This window comes from Pangasianodon hypophthalmus, chromosome 19 (assembly GCF_027358585.1).
Source record: "Pangasianodon hypophthalmus isolate fPanHyp1 chromosome 19, fPanHyp1.pri, whole genome shotgun sequence".
NCBI lineage: Eukaryota > Metazoa > Chordata > Actinopteri > Siluriformes > Pangasiidae > Pangasianodon > Pangasianodon hypophthalmus.
This window is the reverse complement of record NC_069728.1, coordinates 11,981,100-11,996,854: the sequence shown is the minus strand read 5'-3', so window position 1 is coordinate 11,996,854 and position 15,755 is coordinate 11,981,100. Positions and strand designations below refer to the sequence as shown.

Genomic DNA, 15,755 nt, shown 5'->3' with positions numbered 1-15,755 from the left:
CCTACACCTAATGCAAACTGATCAGCTACTAATAAAGCCCAGTGGTCATATCAGTAGTAGGGGAAACTTCATACAGTGTGGGTTGTAGGTCCTTCTGCTTTAAGGAGTACTCATACTGTAAGTGTGCCTATATATATATATATATATATATATATATATATATATATATATATATATATATATATATATATTTTTTTTTGTGATGAATGTGTACAAAGGAAATACCGTTATAATAAATATCGTTATCGGAAATAATATCGTTTATAAAGGTTGTCTTTGGTTAAATCATTGGTTATAAGTAATTTTTTTTTCTCCCTTCTCATTCATTTCCACTGTATCATAATCACAAATTAGCAGAAAACAAGCATTTTGATTGTGCCATATTTTTCTTGTTTAAAGAAGGATGAAAATATTAGTACAGAATAAGATAATTAGGCAAAATTAGGAATATGTATGAATCCTTTATTGAATTAAACTAACATAAAAATAAATCGTGTGAAAGGAACAGACAATGACTTTTAGATCAGGTGAGTGAAACATATAGAAAAACACAGAAAAGCATACATTATAGAGAAAACTGACACTCCAAGCCTTCATAGAGAGTGTTCTTTAAATTGTTGATTAGGTTGGACAAAATAAACTCTGTTGAGTTGTCCCCTGGATTCAAAAGGTTGTGGAAAAAATCTTGCCAAGGACCAAGCAGGTTGCTAAAAATGAAAGACCAAACAGGTTAAACACAAAACTCTCATATAATTAACCACTCACCCAACAAAATAAAGGAAAATTGAATCATAACTGATTAAAATTAGAATCAAAGTGAAATATTAAGTCCCTGTTCTAATTAACTAAACTTATATACCCTCACCTGAGGTGAAGAGTCCTCTGCCAATCCAGAGGTCCAGAGTTCTCTGCCAATCTCCAGTAAGATGCCTCCTTAATTATCTTCATGTTTTTTCCAAACAGTAGCAAGTGCACTACTTCTGCAATGCCACAGAGGTCCACCTGTTAATAAGTGAGATGGGAAGCACATTAATACCAACTAATTCTTCTGTTTTATGCTGCACATTTGGTTGCAGAAGAGATGGCATTCTAGGAAATCGGGGTATGAGGAGATTTACCTGGTAAGGAGAGGCAGAGGGCGACAATAAACCCTGTTTAATATAGTCCTGAGCCGAGGGAAGAGACTGCAGTGTCTTCACGTCAGTCTGCAGCTCCAAGTCCAACGAATTCGAGAAATCCATGCAGATAACACTGTCCTCACAGCTGGGAAAATAATCATTATACCTGAGCATGTAATCAATATTACATTTTAAAATTAAAATATCTGCCTAACCTTCTATAAGGTGTCACAAATATATCACAATATCATACAAGAAAAGAATATATTCGTGTACCAGACTATAAAACCTGGCTTTTATACAGTCAATCAACTTAATACATGTGTGGCAGCCTGGGAAAACTCTTCACATGGTGAAATTTTGATCTTTCTTTCACTATATACTGTATATGTAAGTTCTGAACTTAAATACTGTATGTTTCTCTTTTGCATGCATCTCCCCCATAAATAAAGTTCAAGCATTTTAAATTTTGCTTATCCCTAAAAGAGAAAAGGGAGAAATCTACATACATTCATTTTGACTGTGGCACTGCAGACATTTTGACAGCTGACATCTGAGGAATTGAACAGGCTTATGTTCTTTTCGCTATGCTTATGCCAAAGTATATTATAAGCAGAAAACTCTTTCTCTGGCCAAAAAAGTTTTTTTTTGTCTTTTTAGCCATTTGCCAGAATTCAGCCACAGTGACACCTGACTGGTTTTCACAGACCGCCAAACATACAGTATTATTCATTAACTACAATGAACCTACAGTGAAAGGTGTGTAGAACAGTGAGAAATGTATATCTGGACATGCAGACAGAACAACATAAGGTCCTTATAAGCAGTGCAGACACTGCTGTGAGGCATCTCTTCATTTTATAACAGCAAAGCAACAAGCTGGAATACTTTCAGTGAGATTCAGTGTCTTTGATTTGTACCTGTGGCACACCATTAGTGTTTCAGGTTGCAAAGCCCCATGAACAAGTCGACACGAATGCATCCGTTTCACCATCTCCAACAACCGAATGGCCAAAAGTGGAACATCCTGTCTATCCACGTGGTCCTCTAGTAAATCCTATACAGAAACAGAAAAGAATTTTTTTTAAATAAACAGAGTAGTAGAAAATTTATTCAGCACCATTATTTGCAATAAAGAAAGTGAGATCCATACTTGAATAGTTTGCCCTTGAGGAACCTGCCACAAGGTGAAAGATCCATTTTCATAGAGGTAGCAGGTGCTCTGGGCATGACAATGCTGTAGATCAGCAGGAAGTCTGGCCCTCAGTTGAGAGTTAATATAAAAATCCCAAGGTACTGTGGATTCATCCACCTGAACAATCCAGAAAGATACAACAATGAACTGGTTTCCATCCAAGATATTTCACATGAAAAACAATTTAGTTTCATGTACGCAACGGAAGGAGCATAACTGTATGATAACTGTTATATCATAAATACTGACAAACCCTACTGAAATATTAATAAATAAAAAATAATTGTAAAGCAGGTTTTTGAGAAGAAAGTACTGCAATTTCTTTATTAAACTGTATCACGTGTCTTTCCAACAACAAAGCAAACTCACAGGGATAGCAATAAAAGGGGCGTTGTGCCAAAACCTTCCTGTTCCTCTGCATGAGCACACATATACCACACCCCCCAACTGAAATTCCCTCTAATAACTCCTGTTTCTCACTGAAGCACTAGAAAGGCTTCTCACTGCTTTCTGTCGTCTACAGTGGAAAGAAGGAAAATTTTGGGAGACTAACAATACTTACAGGACCTGCTGAAATCGTTAGGTATACCAATTTTAAAAAATAAATTTATGAAAAAGTTCAAATTACACCTTATTACATGTCCTAACTTGCGTGGATGAGACAGAAGGGATCGGATTTATATGAGTCTCGCAGCACCTGCTGAAATTTTCCTGCCCTCTGGGTAGTAAGGACTATGAATGATATTCTAAAATGCCGTGTTTGTAGGTTATGCTACTCCAGGTTAAACCCTAATATGGAGGAAGCCTACAAATGAACATATATGGACAGTTATATAATGACTCACTTTTAAGCAGGATCAGGGTAAAAAGCCTTGAATCAGGTACAAAATTAGCATGTAAAGCTAACTGGTGTCAAAAGTGTGTTCAGATTATGCAGTCAAATAAATGTTTTCCAGTGGAAATGCAGGGAGCGGGAAGAATCCAGCATAGCAGAGCATTAGATGAGGCTCCCGCTGGACTGAGCGGATGAGAACCTAACGTTCACTGGGAATGAGTGGCACATTTAAATTTCTGTGCCATCATCATTCGCTGTTGTTAACAGTGGAGATTAATTAAGACATGATAAGATAATGGCCAATATTAATCATGTCCTGCATATTCTGTGTCACCTTCATCAGTAGGTGTGATAAATATCAGTGAAGCCAAACAAAAAAAGTATAAGATTTATATTACATATGAAATACCTTATAAAAACATGTAAAAGACATAAATTTGATGGGAACGAGACAGCACCCACAACATTCAAAAACATTATCTAATGCAATAATCACTCGTATTATGTACATAAAGTCAATGGGAATTTCGCTAATGAGCGCAAGATTCAATTCAAGACATACCTTAACGAGCACACTACCACCACTTGAAAAATATAAGCACATTCCCTGATCATCCATCTTTTTGAGGAAGAACAATGTTTCACCATCTGGAATGATAAACAATATTCAGTCAAAAACCTCCTTCTAGTCAATTTAATTAAATAAATGTAATGGTCATATACATTTAATAGTGTACCAAGATGCAGGTCATCAGGGTCAGGTAGAGGTCCAACTTTCCTGCTGAAGTTAGCAATAGAACTCAGGTCCACTTTATCAAGCAGTGTTTTTCTGACATCCAGACTGCATGGATTCACTGTCTCCGTCTCTGTCTCTGGTAAAACAAGCATTTACATGACACACTAAACATCCTATTCAAGTCAGAGTTACTGAAAAATGGTGACAAAGCAGTTTAACTATGTAGCAAGTTTTGGATTCAAAGATGTATTACACTTATATATTAACTGACCCTATGTACATGGTTTACGAATGAAAGATAGCTCAGTTAGATCATAGTTCATGATAGCTCAGTATGCAAGATTTTTGTTCAGAAAATGCTAGACGTGTAACATTTGAAAACTGTTATGGTTTTAAATCTCATTAATGAAATCTTTATAATATTCCAGAGAATTTTGTAAAGTCAAAGTTTAAATGCCACCTGATGGTGTAATACTGCAATTGCAATACCCACAATCCCAATTGCATGAGAATTTAAATGGGACACAAATGAAAAATAAGAGGGCGATAAAGTCATGTGACATTATTCGCTACTACAAGCAAATGAGTTTATGTCCTGTGTTCTTTCCCCTTCAAATGAATTGGCCATTTGGCTGGTTGGATTTTATTGGTCTGACTGCTGCTTTAGCTGAGAAAGCATAGTGTTCAGGCGTCTCCCATATTGTCATCTGCTACAGCTAAACTGTAGAGCTCGACACCTGTGGAATGAAAGATGCTGCCCTTTTAAATGATGATTTAACATTAAAAGCCTAATGTATATAATATGTCTAACATAACAAACGAATAAAAGCTATACAAATAATAAAGACTATAGGCTAATAAACGTGCATCAGGTCACTTGCACTTGGAAAGATCCAGAACTGGGGATTCTGGTTCCAATTAAAAACAGTTACCCCCTTTCACAGAGGATTGGCTCACCGAGTGCAGGAGCAGACGCTGTTTTCGCTGAGGTAGGCTGAATGACCTCTGTATTTCCCAAGTGAGTTGTGGCCCTTCCTTGTGATTCTGGCTCCAGAGGATAGGTGGAAGCTAAGGAGGTATAACCCCACTCATGACTGATCTCCTGGATCGGGCTGTTTATGAAAATAAATATTCGTTTGAAGAAGTAAATTCCATAAAACTTAGCTGAATGAATGCTGGATATCTGCATGCTTAAGTTCAAACACTGTCACTGGAGAAATGATTTGAACTGGCTTAAAAGAACAAATACAACATACTTTATTTCTTACACATAGTTTGGTAGGAGAGGTAGCTTTGAAGGCAAAAGTTCGATTCTGATTAGTTTATGCAGGAGTACTTTGTCTAATGATGTCTTTTGAAGTGAGTATGTGATGATTTAGGCTGTAAGCTTCTATTATTTGTTTTCCGCATTAACCTCAAAACTCCACTGCAAAGCAAAAGCAAATCTCAGACACCAAACATGTCTTGTCCGATTAAATGCTTATTGAGCAGTTTATCGTGAAACATTGTTTTCGATTATGGAACAGAAAATAGGCAATACCATGTATGGAGAAGTGTTGCTTTTGCTTAAAGCTGCTTTCCCTAAAGCATGTTTATAAAATTAGGTTCAGATTTAGTTACAATGCTTAAATGTGAATTTGTCCATTCATGTAAAACTGTAAATGCCATGTTCATTATCATCCTAATTCTCAGCATAAAGTTTCTCTCACCTTTCTAAACAAAAATATGAGTAATGTAAAAAGTACCTTAGTTTATTTGTCTCTGCTCTGGCCTCAGGGTTTGGCTCTTTGAAGATAACAGTACCAGTTTTGTTGAGGGCTTCATGTTCTTCCATCCGGCCTCTTTCGGAGGGGTTTTGCCTTCCTGGTCCTCCGAATGGTGTGGAGGCCAGCTGAGCAGCACGGACAAAATCACAAGTGTCATCGGGGCTTCGGCAGAGAGTCTTATTCCAGTGGGCATTGATGATAGCCTCCTCAGAGCGTGAAAGGGAGGCATCCTAAAGACAGAAAAAAAGTTTAAAACTGAAACCACTATACACAGCAAAGAGACAAATGAAACCCAAGGTAAGCACCCTTACTAGAAAATACTAAACATATAAAATGGCCAAATGCTGAGATGTTCAAATAAATAAACTTTACTTTATCACTGGGACACTCTGATGCAGGCTGTCTGGATTTCAAAATGGAGGTGGGCAGCTTCAAAGATTTCAGGCTCACAGAGGATGATCTTAAAAATAAATAAATAAATAAATAAATACCAGAATCAACATAAATTACCAAAGTTTTTAGAGGTAAACTAAAATTAAACCTGAAGCTGTTTAAGAAAATGTTCTACTTTAAAAAAAAAAGATAGATTACAACACAAAATATTGCCAGTGAGAAATTAAATTCATTTCAATTACAAAATACAGTACTATGAAAATAAGAAATTTGGTACAATTAATCAAAAAATATAAACTGTGAACCCACCTTGTATTTGGCTTCTCAGGCAAAACATTCTCATCATATATAGGAAAAGATTTTGTTGCCTGTGAACTCCTTTGCTTAACACCAGTTGTACCTGAACAAAACAAAAAAAACAACCAAAAAAAAAAAAAAAAAAAAGGGAAAGGGATTATGGTTGCACGATTAACCAAAGTGAGATTCAACAAAGAAAGCTTCGTTGAGGGCTGCAATAAATGAAAATCTACGGAAGTTGGATAGAATATAGCTGCACAAATACAGGCACATGGCAGAGTAACTTTCATGCTCTAAACTTGTGTATGTGCGCGACTAAACAGCCAAACACATTCTTATTAGCCGTCATACTGAAAAGAGGACTGCTGTGAAGTTACATGCTAAAAAATGAAGTAGCAAGAATGTAAGGTACTGAAAGGCAGTACATCTGTAATCTGGTTTTAAAATGAGATGACCGTGTCAGTCCCCACTTTTCTGTGAAGTGACAGGCAGTAGTGACCCTGTTACATTCAAATTCTATTTAAATTTATATTAACTTTTTTTTTTATTTTTAGGATAAATTGCACCTACTCTTGCTTGAGTAATCATATAAAGACAGAAATGTACACTTGCTGTAGCTATTCTTCTGAGACATTTTTTTCCCCTGTGGATGAATCTCAAATGGAATATGGTACACGTAGTACACTACATAGGGTGTACAACATTATGTGAATAGTGAATGAGAGGTGTGGATGATGCTATTGACTTTAAGGAGAGAAATAATGGCATTATTTTTGTATAACCTGGACCTGCTTTTGATTATCTGTGGTTATTTGAGTTACCGTAGAATTCCTGTCAGCTCAAACCAGTCTGGCCATTCTCATCTGACCCCTCTGAACTGCTGCTCACTGGATGTTTTTTGCACCATTCTCTGCAAACTCTACAGACTGTTGAGTGTGAAAAGGATATCACAGTATCTCCCTCTTTTTGCTGTATTGCAACATCAAATTCAAGCCTCCCAGAATGCCATTTTTTCTGCTCCTTTTAAAGTGACTCTCTATTAAATTAAATAATGTATTCAGATGTTATCAGAATTACTTGAATTTTTTTTTTTTTTTTTTTTAATAAAATCTAAAAATTGCTTAATTGATAAGTATTCACCCCGCTTTATTTTAGCAATCCAAATTAGGGCTAGTATTTAATGTTTTATAACTTACTGATCACTTGTACATGGTGATCAGTCTCATGATTGGAGTATGCTCGCTTGACTCGTTCAGTAATGTTCAGAGCACAAGTGAAAACATGCAAACAAACAAACAAAATGCAATGAAAGACATGCATAAAGAATGGAACTTACCTTGTCCCATGTCTTCATGGTTTATTATGTTGTTTCTGATGGAATATATAAAGCCCTCTTAAAATCAAGTTAAATAAAAAGTGAAATTACTCAAATCGTTGGTATCAACAATTACCTCATGGCAGAGTTTCTAGATATTTCTCTTTCACTATAAACTTTCAATGGAGCAGCCTGATTGGGAACAACAGGAGCACAGCTAACATCAGCAGTCTGAAGGGAACACTGTGATACATCAGGTTGCTGTAAATCAAAGAACATCACAAAAAAATATTAGAAAGAAAGCACCACGAATTAAGATGGTTAAAGACAGTTCTATTTCCTTACGTTCCTGTTATCATTTTGCTGAGGAGTTGACTGTGTCCTTAGACCAGACAGGTAGCCTATTTGTGTGTCCATGCAGTGGATGCAGAGAGACTAATTTGTTTGACTAATGAAGCTGTGACTTTTGCCAGGCCCTGAGGGTACTAGATAATTGCCCTAACTGCAGCTTAATACCAAAAGTGATGTGAAAAAAAATGCCTCACATGTAAAACTGCAGATTATTCATTATCCTCCTCTGACACTGCATTGCCACAGCTCAAAGTGAAGCAAACAGCAGACATGTCTGGGGAGCCCCCAGGAAGAAAAACATAAGCCTCTTTCCTGTGTATTCATGGCGGTAGTGGAAAAGGGCAGAAAGTTTAGCTGCTCGGTTCCCAGGAATGTCTGCAAAGGTATTTGTGCCACTGCATATTAAAGGTGCAGCAGTCGTAGTGCGGTCGTACTCTAGTAGGTGCAGTATTCGAGTAGTCACCACCAATAGTTCTGAAGGAAAAGCCTCAGTGATCCTCCACTTAGTCTTAGCATAAGGGTGAAAATAAAAGTAAAGTAAAAATCATACCGATTTTAAAGGTAGATCATATGCTGGAGGACCAACATATAGATTTTTCTCAGCATTTACTGAGGTCTTGTCCACATTAACATAAGCAAATTCAAAAGTGCAATTTTTAAAATCTGATTTCCTTTTTCATCCAGACTAAAACAGTGTTTTCTGACCAGCAGTTCATGTTGAAGTGTAGATAAGAGAAAACATAGCCTTTCCTACATTGTGCAATTGATTATCATGCGATCTCCATAAAAACAAGCTGATGAAATCCACTGTGATGCTGTTTTCTGTATTAGGTATTTTTATTTCATGCTGTGTATATTAACAAGTGACACTGTGGTGGGCAAGAAAGCAGGTCCATGTTCATGGACAAAGTCCAATGGCTATCTGAATGCCATTTTCTCTAGCTATTCACACGGGGTATGTTGGCAGCATAAAACATATTGGAAAATGGTGAAAATAATGTAAAGGTCATGGGTCAGAAGCCCAGTGCACATGCCCAGCATGCCTTTTTTTAAAGTCATTTTTTGCAGTAAATTAACTGAAAATGTTAAAAACATAATACAGCATTTTCAAATGTAGCTGTGTGTATAGACTAGGTCTGTATCACTTACTTGATGCTGGATGGCACCACTCCTCCCTTGAATAAGTTTCTGTTTCTGCTCAATCTGAAACTTCAGCTCTTCTTTGACTTTGTTTAAGTGTAAGACTTTTTCTGACAAATTAAAAAATAAATTAAACATGTATTTACATATTTTAAGAGCATTAATATTAACTGATGTACTGGATTATCAAGGAAAATGTCTGACTTCTACTTTCTCTGATTACCAAGGGCTGTATTTAGAGTTGACTCAGGAATGCATAGTGAGGAGTTAATACCAAAAATGAACATTTTGTTATTCAGACTAATAGTTTACTGATCAGTCTGGCCAATTAATTAGGCTGATATCAAGCATTTTATGGTAATTAGCTTAGGCCAATCAGTCTGGAAGCATGGCTGCTTAAAGGTGAAATAATCAATATTTTTCATTTCTTACTAATACAAATAATTTGGAAAAATATGTAGAAATAATTAAAAATATTTTAAGCCATTGTCTCAGAAGAAAAGTATTATGTAGCTGAAAAAAAAACCCCAAAAAAACAAAAAAAAGGAACATTTATTTGTATTGGCCTCTTGTCAATCATTTTTATAGACACGCCCCAACACCCCTTCACATTCTCATAAATCATTATGAGCAGTTACATGCTTATAGAGTTTTAACTTGGCTTTCAAGCAGTTGAGTGTCTAAGTGCACTTGAAAGTGATGTCATAACAGTCCTTGCTAATGGTAACTCTAGTTAGCATGCTAACTATAGTTGAACCACCATAAGTTTGGGGGGCAGAGCTTTGGGTACATGGGTGAAAATGGGGTGGGCTCAATGAGATTTTAAATCATTCAAATCTTATTCAACTCTACCCATTTAACTTTCAGAGAACTTTTTTTCCCCCACAAATCTTAACTAATGGGCAAATGTATGGTATTTTCATTTGATATATTATATTATATGGTATCTGGGGGGGAAATTGGTGTCATATAAGCAATTGGACTCCCTACTTTGTAAATGTTGGCACTGGCCAACATGGTCGACATATCAGTCGACCACTAGGCTAATCCAGACCTCCAAAAAACTATAGATTAACCACATGAATATTAATGTATTTTTTTATACAGAAGTTACCAACTCAGAATACAGCCCCAAAATTATAGAGTATAGTTTATGCCAAGTGTTTTTGAGACATACCATTGAGTCTTTGATAATATCGCTGAGCACGCAGCTCTTCAAATGAAAACTCTGTGTCACCTCCAAGCACAAGCTCCTTACAGTACATGCTCTGTACCATGCCAGGCTGCTCTTTATTTTGGCTAATACTCTCTTCCTGGGTCCCACTCCATGATGATGGGATCCCACCTTCCACAGGGTTGAATGGGCAACTGTGACACAGCATGACAGAGACAAAGAGTTCCTTAAATTGACAAATATGGTCAGTATGTCATCAATCCAAGGTTTAGGCCAAAACTTTGTTAGTGAACTGTGATCTTCATGAGTAGTAAAATCATATGATTCCAATCTGTATTTATTGACTGTGCTTCTACATTTTTCTTTTGGCATAACAATATCAAGTATCTCTACTAAACAACACACAGACAAAAAAAAAAAAAAAAAGACTAGTGGCATTACAATACAAAGACAATGGCACATATTTACTGCATGGAATGTACCATATTATATGTATCATGGACGAGCAATATGAAACAAAAAGTAAGTATGGCTACAAAATATGCTGTAATTGCAGGTCCAGTTGACTTCACTTAGACTTAACTCAGTTGACTTCGATTCTAATCATCACACCTTATCTCCAGTCATGCTATAGACTGGGAATATTTTATTATTTTATTTTATTATTTTATTTATTTGTTTGTATGTTTGAACCTGGATTCTCTGCCTATAGGCAGAGAAATACATTGCATCTAAAGAATATCAGGTCACTGTGCTCATTTCGTCAAGCTAATAAACTTTACTTGATCATATACATGAGTATTGTGAATGTATGATGATGTACCCAGTGTGAACATAATAAATATATCAGGGGCAAGGTGAATTTAAATTCTTGACCTGTACAGTAGGCTAAACAAAGACAATCCTTCTATAAATTGAGCTGTTAATTTTTTTTTTGCTACTGATGTTAATGTGTTTGAAGGAATTTTACTAGACACTCAATGCCAAAGCATACTACTTTTGGTTTCACTGCATCATATTAGATTTAAAAACCCAACATTTTATCTGCCCTCTAAAATTACACATTTACATTGTTATATTTTCAGTGATCTCTCACTAGTTGGTTAGTTAGTTAGTTCATTGAGGAGTGTTGATTGAGGAGTGTTTTTGCGTCACATAGGACAGAGCAAAGATATGGTTTGAGATGGGAATGAAATTAGCCCATGCCCAATGTTTCTGTAAAATACATTAGTAACAGAACTTTTGTTTAAAGTCAGAAATGATCAACATAATAAACAATGTACTTTAAAATCTTGTTTTGTTAGCATTTGTTATAAAAATGACTCTTTAAAGAATGGGGAACAAGCCAAAATGAAAAGTGGCCCCAGTCTTCAGAGAAACTGTAAATCATCATAACTGTATGAGGACAGCGTATTGTGACTTAAATGTTTGGCCATTTTCCTCACCTCAGGTTTAACCGTTCTATAAAGGCCCTCCAAAAAAGTGACACTCTGTATGAGGTCTGATTCTGGTGGATATTACTGGATGCATAGTGATATATCTGCCATGCTATAGTGATGTGTTCAGAGTTACCATTTCTCTCTTTCAGGATTTATTATCTAGCATGTTTGATGATTTGGTTTTGAACTTGACTGTATCAGATCGTTTGATTTGAACTTATTAAGTATAACAACACAAAAGTTGTTAAAAAAAAAAAAAAGTAATACTGATTGCACATTAAAAAAAACAGATAGCACAATAAAGGGAGAAAAAAAACCCACTTATTTCTATTCTGGTGCAGTAAAGTAAAGCATGAGGTAATTTGAGAATTCAGGGTTAGGGAGAGGTGTGACAGACATCACATATCTAACCTTGACCATTTTATGGACCTTAACTAATCTCACTAATATCCTAGATGATTAGTGTTTAAATGAGGAAGCCAATAATCTTGTTAATAATATGATTAATTTGGGGTTATTTTCCTTTTCATAATGATAATAATAATAATAATAATAATAATAATAATAACAACAACAACAACAACAACTTCCCGGACTTCTCCTAATCAGTGTTTCTTATTTCTTTAATGTTTTAAAAAGCTCAAACACTGTACCATGAAAAGGCAAAACACTGTGACATGTACAGACATCAGTGGCTCTACATTACTTCCATAATCTTTACTCTACTCTGGAAACCAGTGTGTACTTGCATGTAATGTATGCCTCGGATAACAGGCTAAATTAATATACAGTGGGGGGTAGCCAGCTAATTTACCATTCAGCCTGCTTTACACAAAGGTTTTGTTATTAAATCAGGATTAATTAACTGAACTGTTCAGCATTAGAGAATCTACTCACCTGGTGGCTTGTTGTGCAGTGGACTCCCACTTTTCCATGTTTTCTGGTTTTTGCGTCAAAAACGTTATCCTGTACTCTTCTTTAACAAATCCAGCTATCTTAGCTAAATAAATAAAATCATCAGAGAAATTCATACAACGGACAGCGACATGTGTTTGCTCAAATCCAAGTAGAACGCATTAGATAACTATAACTATGACTGCAATCCGTTCCCAAACAGAAACGTTACCAACTGCCCACAATTCAAACGAGTTTCCACCCGGCCTGATTTCAAATAGTGTCACGTGACAATGACGTAGCTGTCATGCAGATTTGAGACATATTTTAGGTACTTTTTTGTACCTAAAATATTTTAGATGCACTTAAAACATACTTCAATAATCTAGTAATAAAATAAGTCAGTTAAATGCGAAACGAAATGGCTATTTTAAAAAGCATTTTAACAAGTAGTTGATGCAACTTCCGGTTACCAAATGCTTTCGTCAGGAGAAAGCTTATTAGTATTCATAAGAAAGCGCTATCTGATTGGCCGGTGAAAGTTTTCGACTATGACGTTTCATGTTGCTGTACGCAACGTTCTATGACTGGCGTCAGAACTCTCCCTCACTTTAGCAAGCGAGTTCTTCGAGTAAGGCAGCTAGCGTTGATACGGTTGAATCACAGCCTTACTGATTACAGTCTTACTATTCACAAACTATTTAGCAGCGTGATTAGATTAGCAGCGTGAGCTAACTGTACTAGCTACATAAACTCACCAGAGGCACCAACAAATACCTGTATACACTGTATGGCCAAACCTATGTGGACACTTGACCGTCATGCTCATATGTAGGTCTTCCCCAAACTGTTGCTACAAAGCAAACAATTGTATAGAATGTCTTTGTATGTCGAAAGATAACAATTTCATTGGAGCTAAGGGGACCAAGCTTGTTCCAGTTTGACAATACCCCTGTGCGCAAAGAGAGGTCCATGAAGACATGATTTGCCAAGATTGGTGTGTAACACCACTGAACATTTTTGGGATGAACTGTAATGCCGACTGCATCCCAGGACTCCTCACCCAGCATCAGTGTCTGACTTCATTAATGCTCTTGTGGGTGAATGGAAAAATCCCCACAGCCATGATCCAAAATTTAGTGGAAAGCCTTCCCAGAAGAGTGGAGGTTATTATAACATCAAAGGAGGACTAAATCTGGAATGGGATGTTCAAAAAGCACATAGGAGGGTGATGGTCACAAACTTTTAGCCATGCAGTGTATCTATTTGTAATTTATCAATTAAATAACACACTAATCAGTGTGAAATCTGTTGTTTGATCTGTGTTATGTGCCAGGCTTCATATTAGCTATTATACATCAGTTAGTTCCGGTCCACTATTTTGATTGGATGAGTGACATTCCAAGAGTTCTGATATTTAGTATAACATCACTGGTATATTTCACTGTTTGTATCACTCCACTTGTCTGTGTTCGCTACATAAAATTCCAATTCTAGCAATAGATCATTGTACTGAAACCATTATTACACTAAGGGCTGTCAGTCAGTCAGTTCATTGCCAATGCAACACACAATGATCTATCCAGGTGTAGCTTTTTTGGGAAATATTTTCATTGACAGAGCAAAAATAATCAAAATACAGTCATGGGAAATTGAAAATACACTTCCTTCAATTCTTTGTTTTTATTTATTGGGGCCTAAATATCAACTTCACCAACTTCTATAAACAAACAAACAAACTCAGGTATTTACAGATATGTAGTTATTTTTTCCCAAAAAGTAAACCAACATTCAGAAACCAGGTGGGGAAAAATAAATATATCCTTCCTAATTCCACAATCATTAAGAGAGTAATTAGCAGCTAGGTGTTACTAATGAAATGCACAAGATTAGTCTTCAGGAAGTGTGACTTTTGGTGGTTTGGTGTTCTGGATCACTCAGGTGTGTCTCTACGTCATGTCAAGAAGGAAGGACAACAGCCATGACCTCAGAGAAGCAATTGTTGCTGCTCATCAATCTGGGAAGGGTTATAAGGCCATTACCAAACTATTTGAAATTCACCATTTTACAGTGTGAAGGATTGTTTACAAATGGAGGGCCTTCAAGACAGTTGCCAATCTTCCCAGAAGTGAGTGTCCCAGCAAATTCAGTCCAAGATCAGACTGTTTAATGCTCAGAGATATAAAGAAAAACCCAAGAGCTACATCATATGACCTAGAGGCCTCTGTAAGCACATAAACATTTAATGTGCTTACAGAGGCCTCTAGATCATATGATGTAGCGCTTGGGTTTTTCTTTATATCTCTGAGCAGAAAAAGACACAACAAATATGGCTTTCACTGAAGGGTGGCTAGGAGTCAAGGCTAGGAGAAAAGTCCCTTCTCTCCAAAAAGAATAAGGCAGCACGACTTAGGCTTGCAAAATTGCATCTGAACAAACCACAAATATTCTGGAAAAATATCCTTTGGATTGATGAGACAAAGGTGGAGATGTTTGGTCATCATGCACAGCGCCATGTTTCGCAAAAACCAAAGTGTATCAACAAAAACACCTCATGTCAACTGTCAAGCATGGTGGTGGAGGAATTATGATTTTGGCTTGTTTTGCAGCCACAGGACCTGGGAAAGTTGCAGTCATTGAAACAACAATGAACTCCACTTTATACCAGAATATTCTTGAGACAAATGTGAGGCCATCTGTCCAGCAGTTTAAGCTGGGCCGAGATTGGGTTACACAACAGGACATTAATCCCAAGCACACCAGGAAATCAGCATCTGAATGGCAAAAAAAGTAAAAATATCAAGGTGATGGAATGTCCAAGTCAAAGTCCAGACCTCAAGCCCAATAAGATGCTGTGGCAGGATCTTAAGAGATGTTGATTTCCTGTGCATAAACAAATGCCCTCAAATATCAATGAACTGAAGCAATGTTGTAAAAAAGAGCAGGCCAAAAATTTCTCCAAAATGTTGTGAGAGACTGATAAACTCCTACAGAAAAAGTTGACTTCAAGTTATTGTTGCTAAAGGTTGTTCTACATATTACTGCATTATAGGATGTACTTATTTTTCCTGCCTTGAAAAAAATTCTTTTCAATATGACTAC

At 36.4% G+C, this 15,755-nt stretch overlaps 1 protein-coding gene across 1 annotated transcript; it reads right to left on the bottom strand.

Annotated features, from left to right (window-relative positions):
• Positions 1 to 441: 441 nt before the first annotated feature.
• On the bottom strand, positions 442 to 12,927 carry bub1ba (BUB1 mitotic checkpoint serine/threonine kinase Ba). The gene is made up of 16 exons (XM_026922765.3): positions 12,657 to 12,927; positions 10,324 to 10,514; positions 9,156 to 9,256; positions 7,792 to 7,916; positions 7,677 to 7,711; positions 6,353 to 6,443; positions 6,023 to 6,110; positions 5,630 to 5,880; positions 4,842 to 4,996; positions 3,886 to 4,020; positions 3,711 to 3,796; positions 2,272 to 2,430; positions 2,039 to 2,175; positions 1,119 to 1,263; positions 866 to 1,002; positions 442 to 707 (listed from the first exon to the last, which is right to left on the bottom strand). Exons 1-16 carry the CDS (start codon positions 12,788 to 12,790, stop codon positions 566 to 568), a joined length of 2,112 nt encoding a protein of 703 aa, XP_026778566.3. The 5' UTR covers positions 12,791 to 12,927; the 3' UTR covers positions 442 to 565.
• Between the last annotated feature and the right edge of the window lie 2,828 nt (positions 12,928 to 15,755).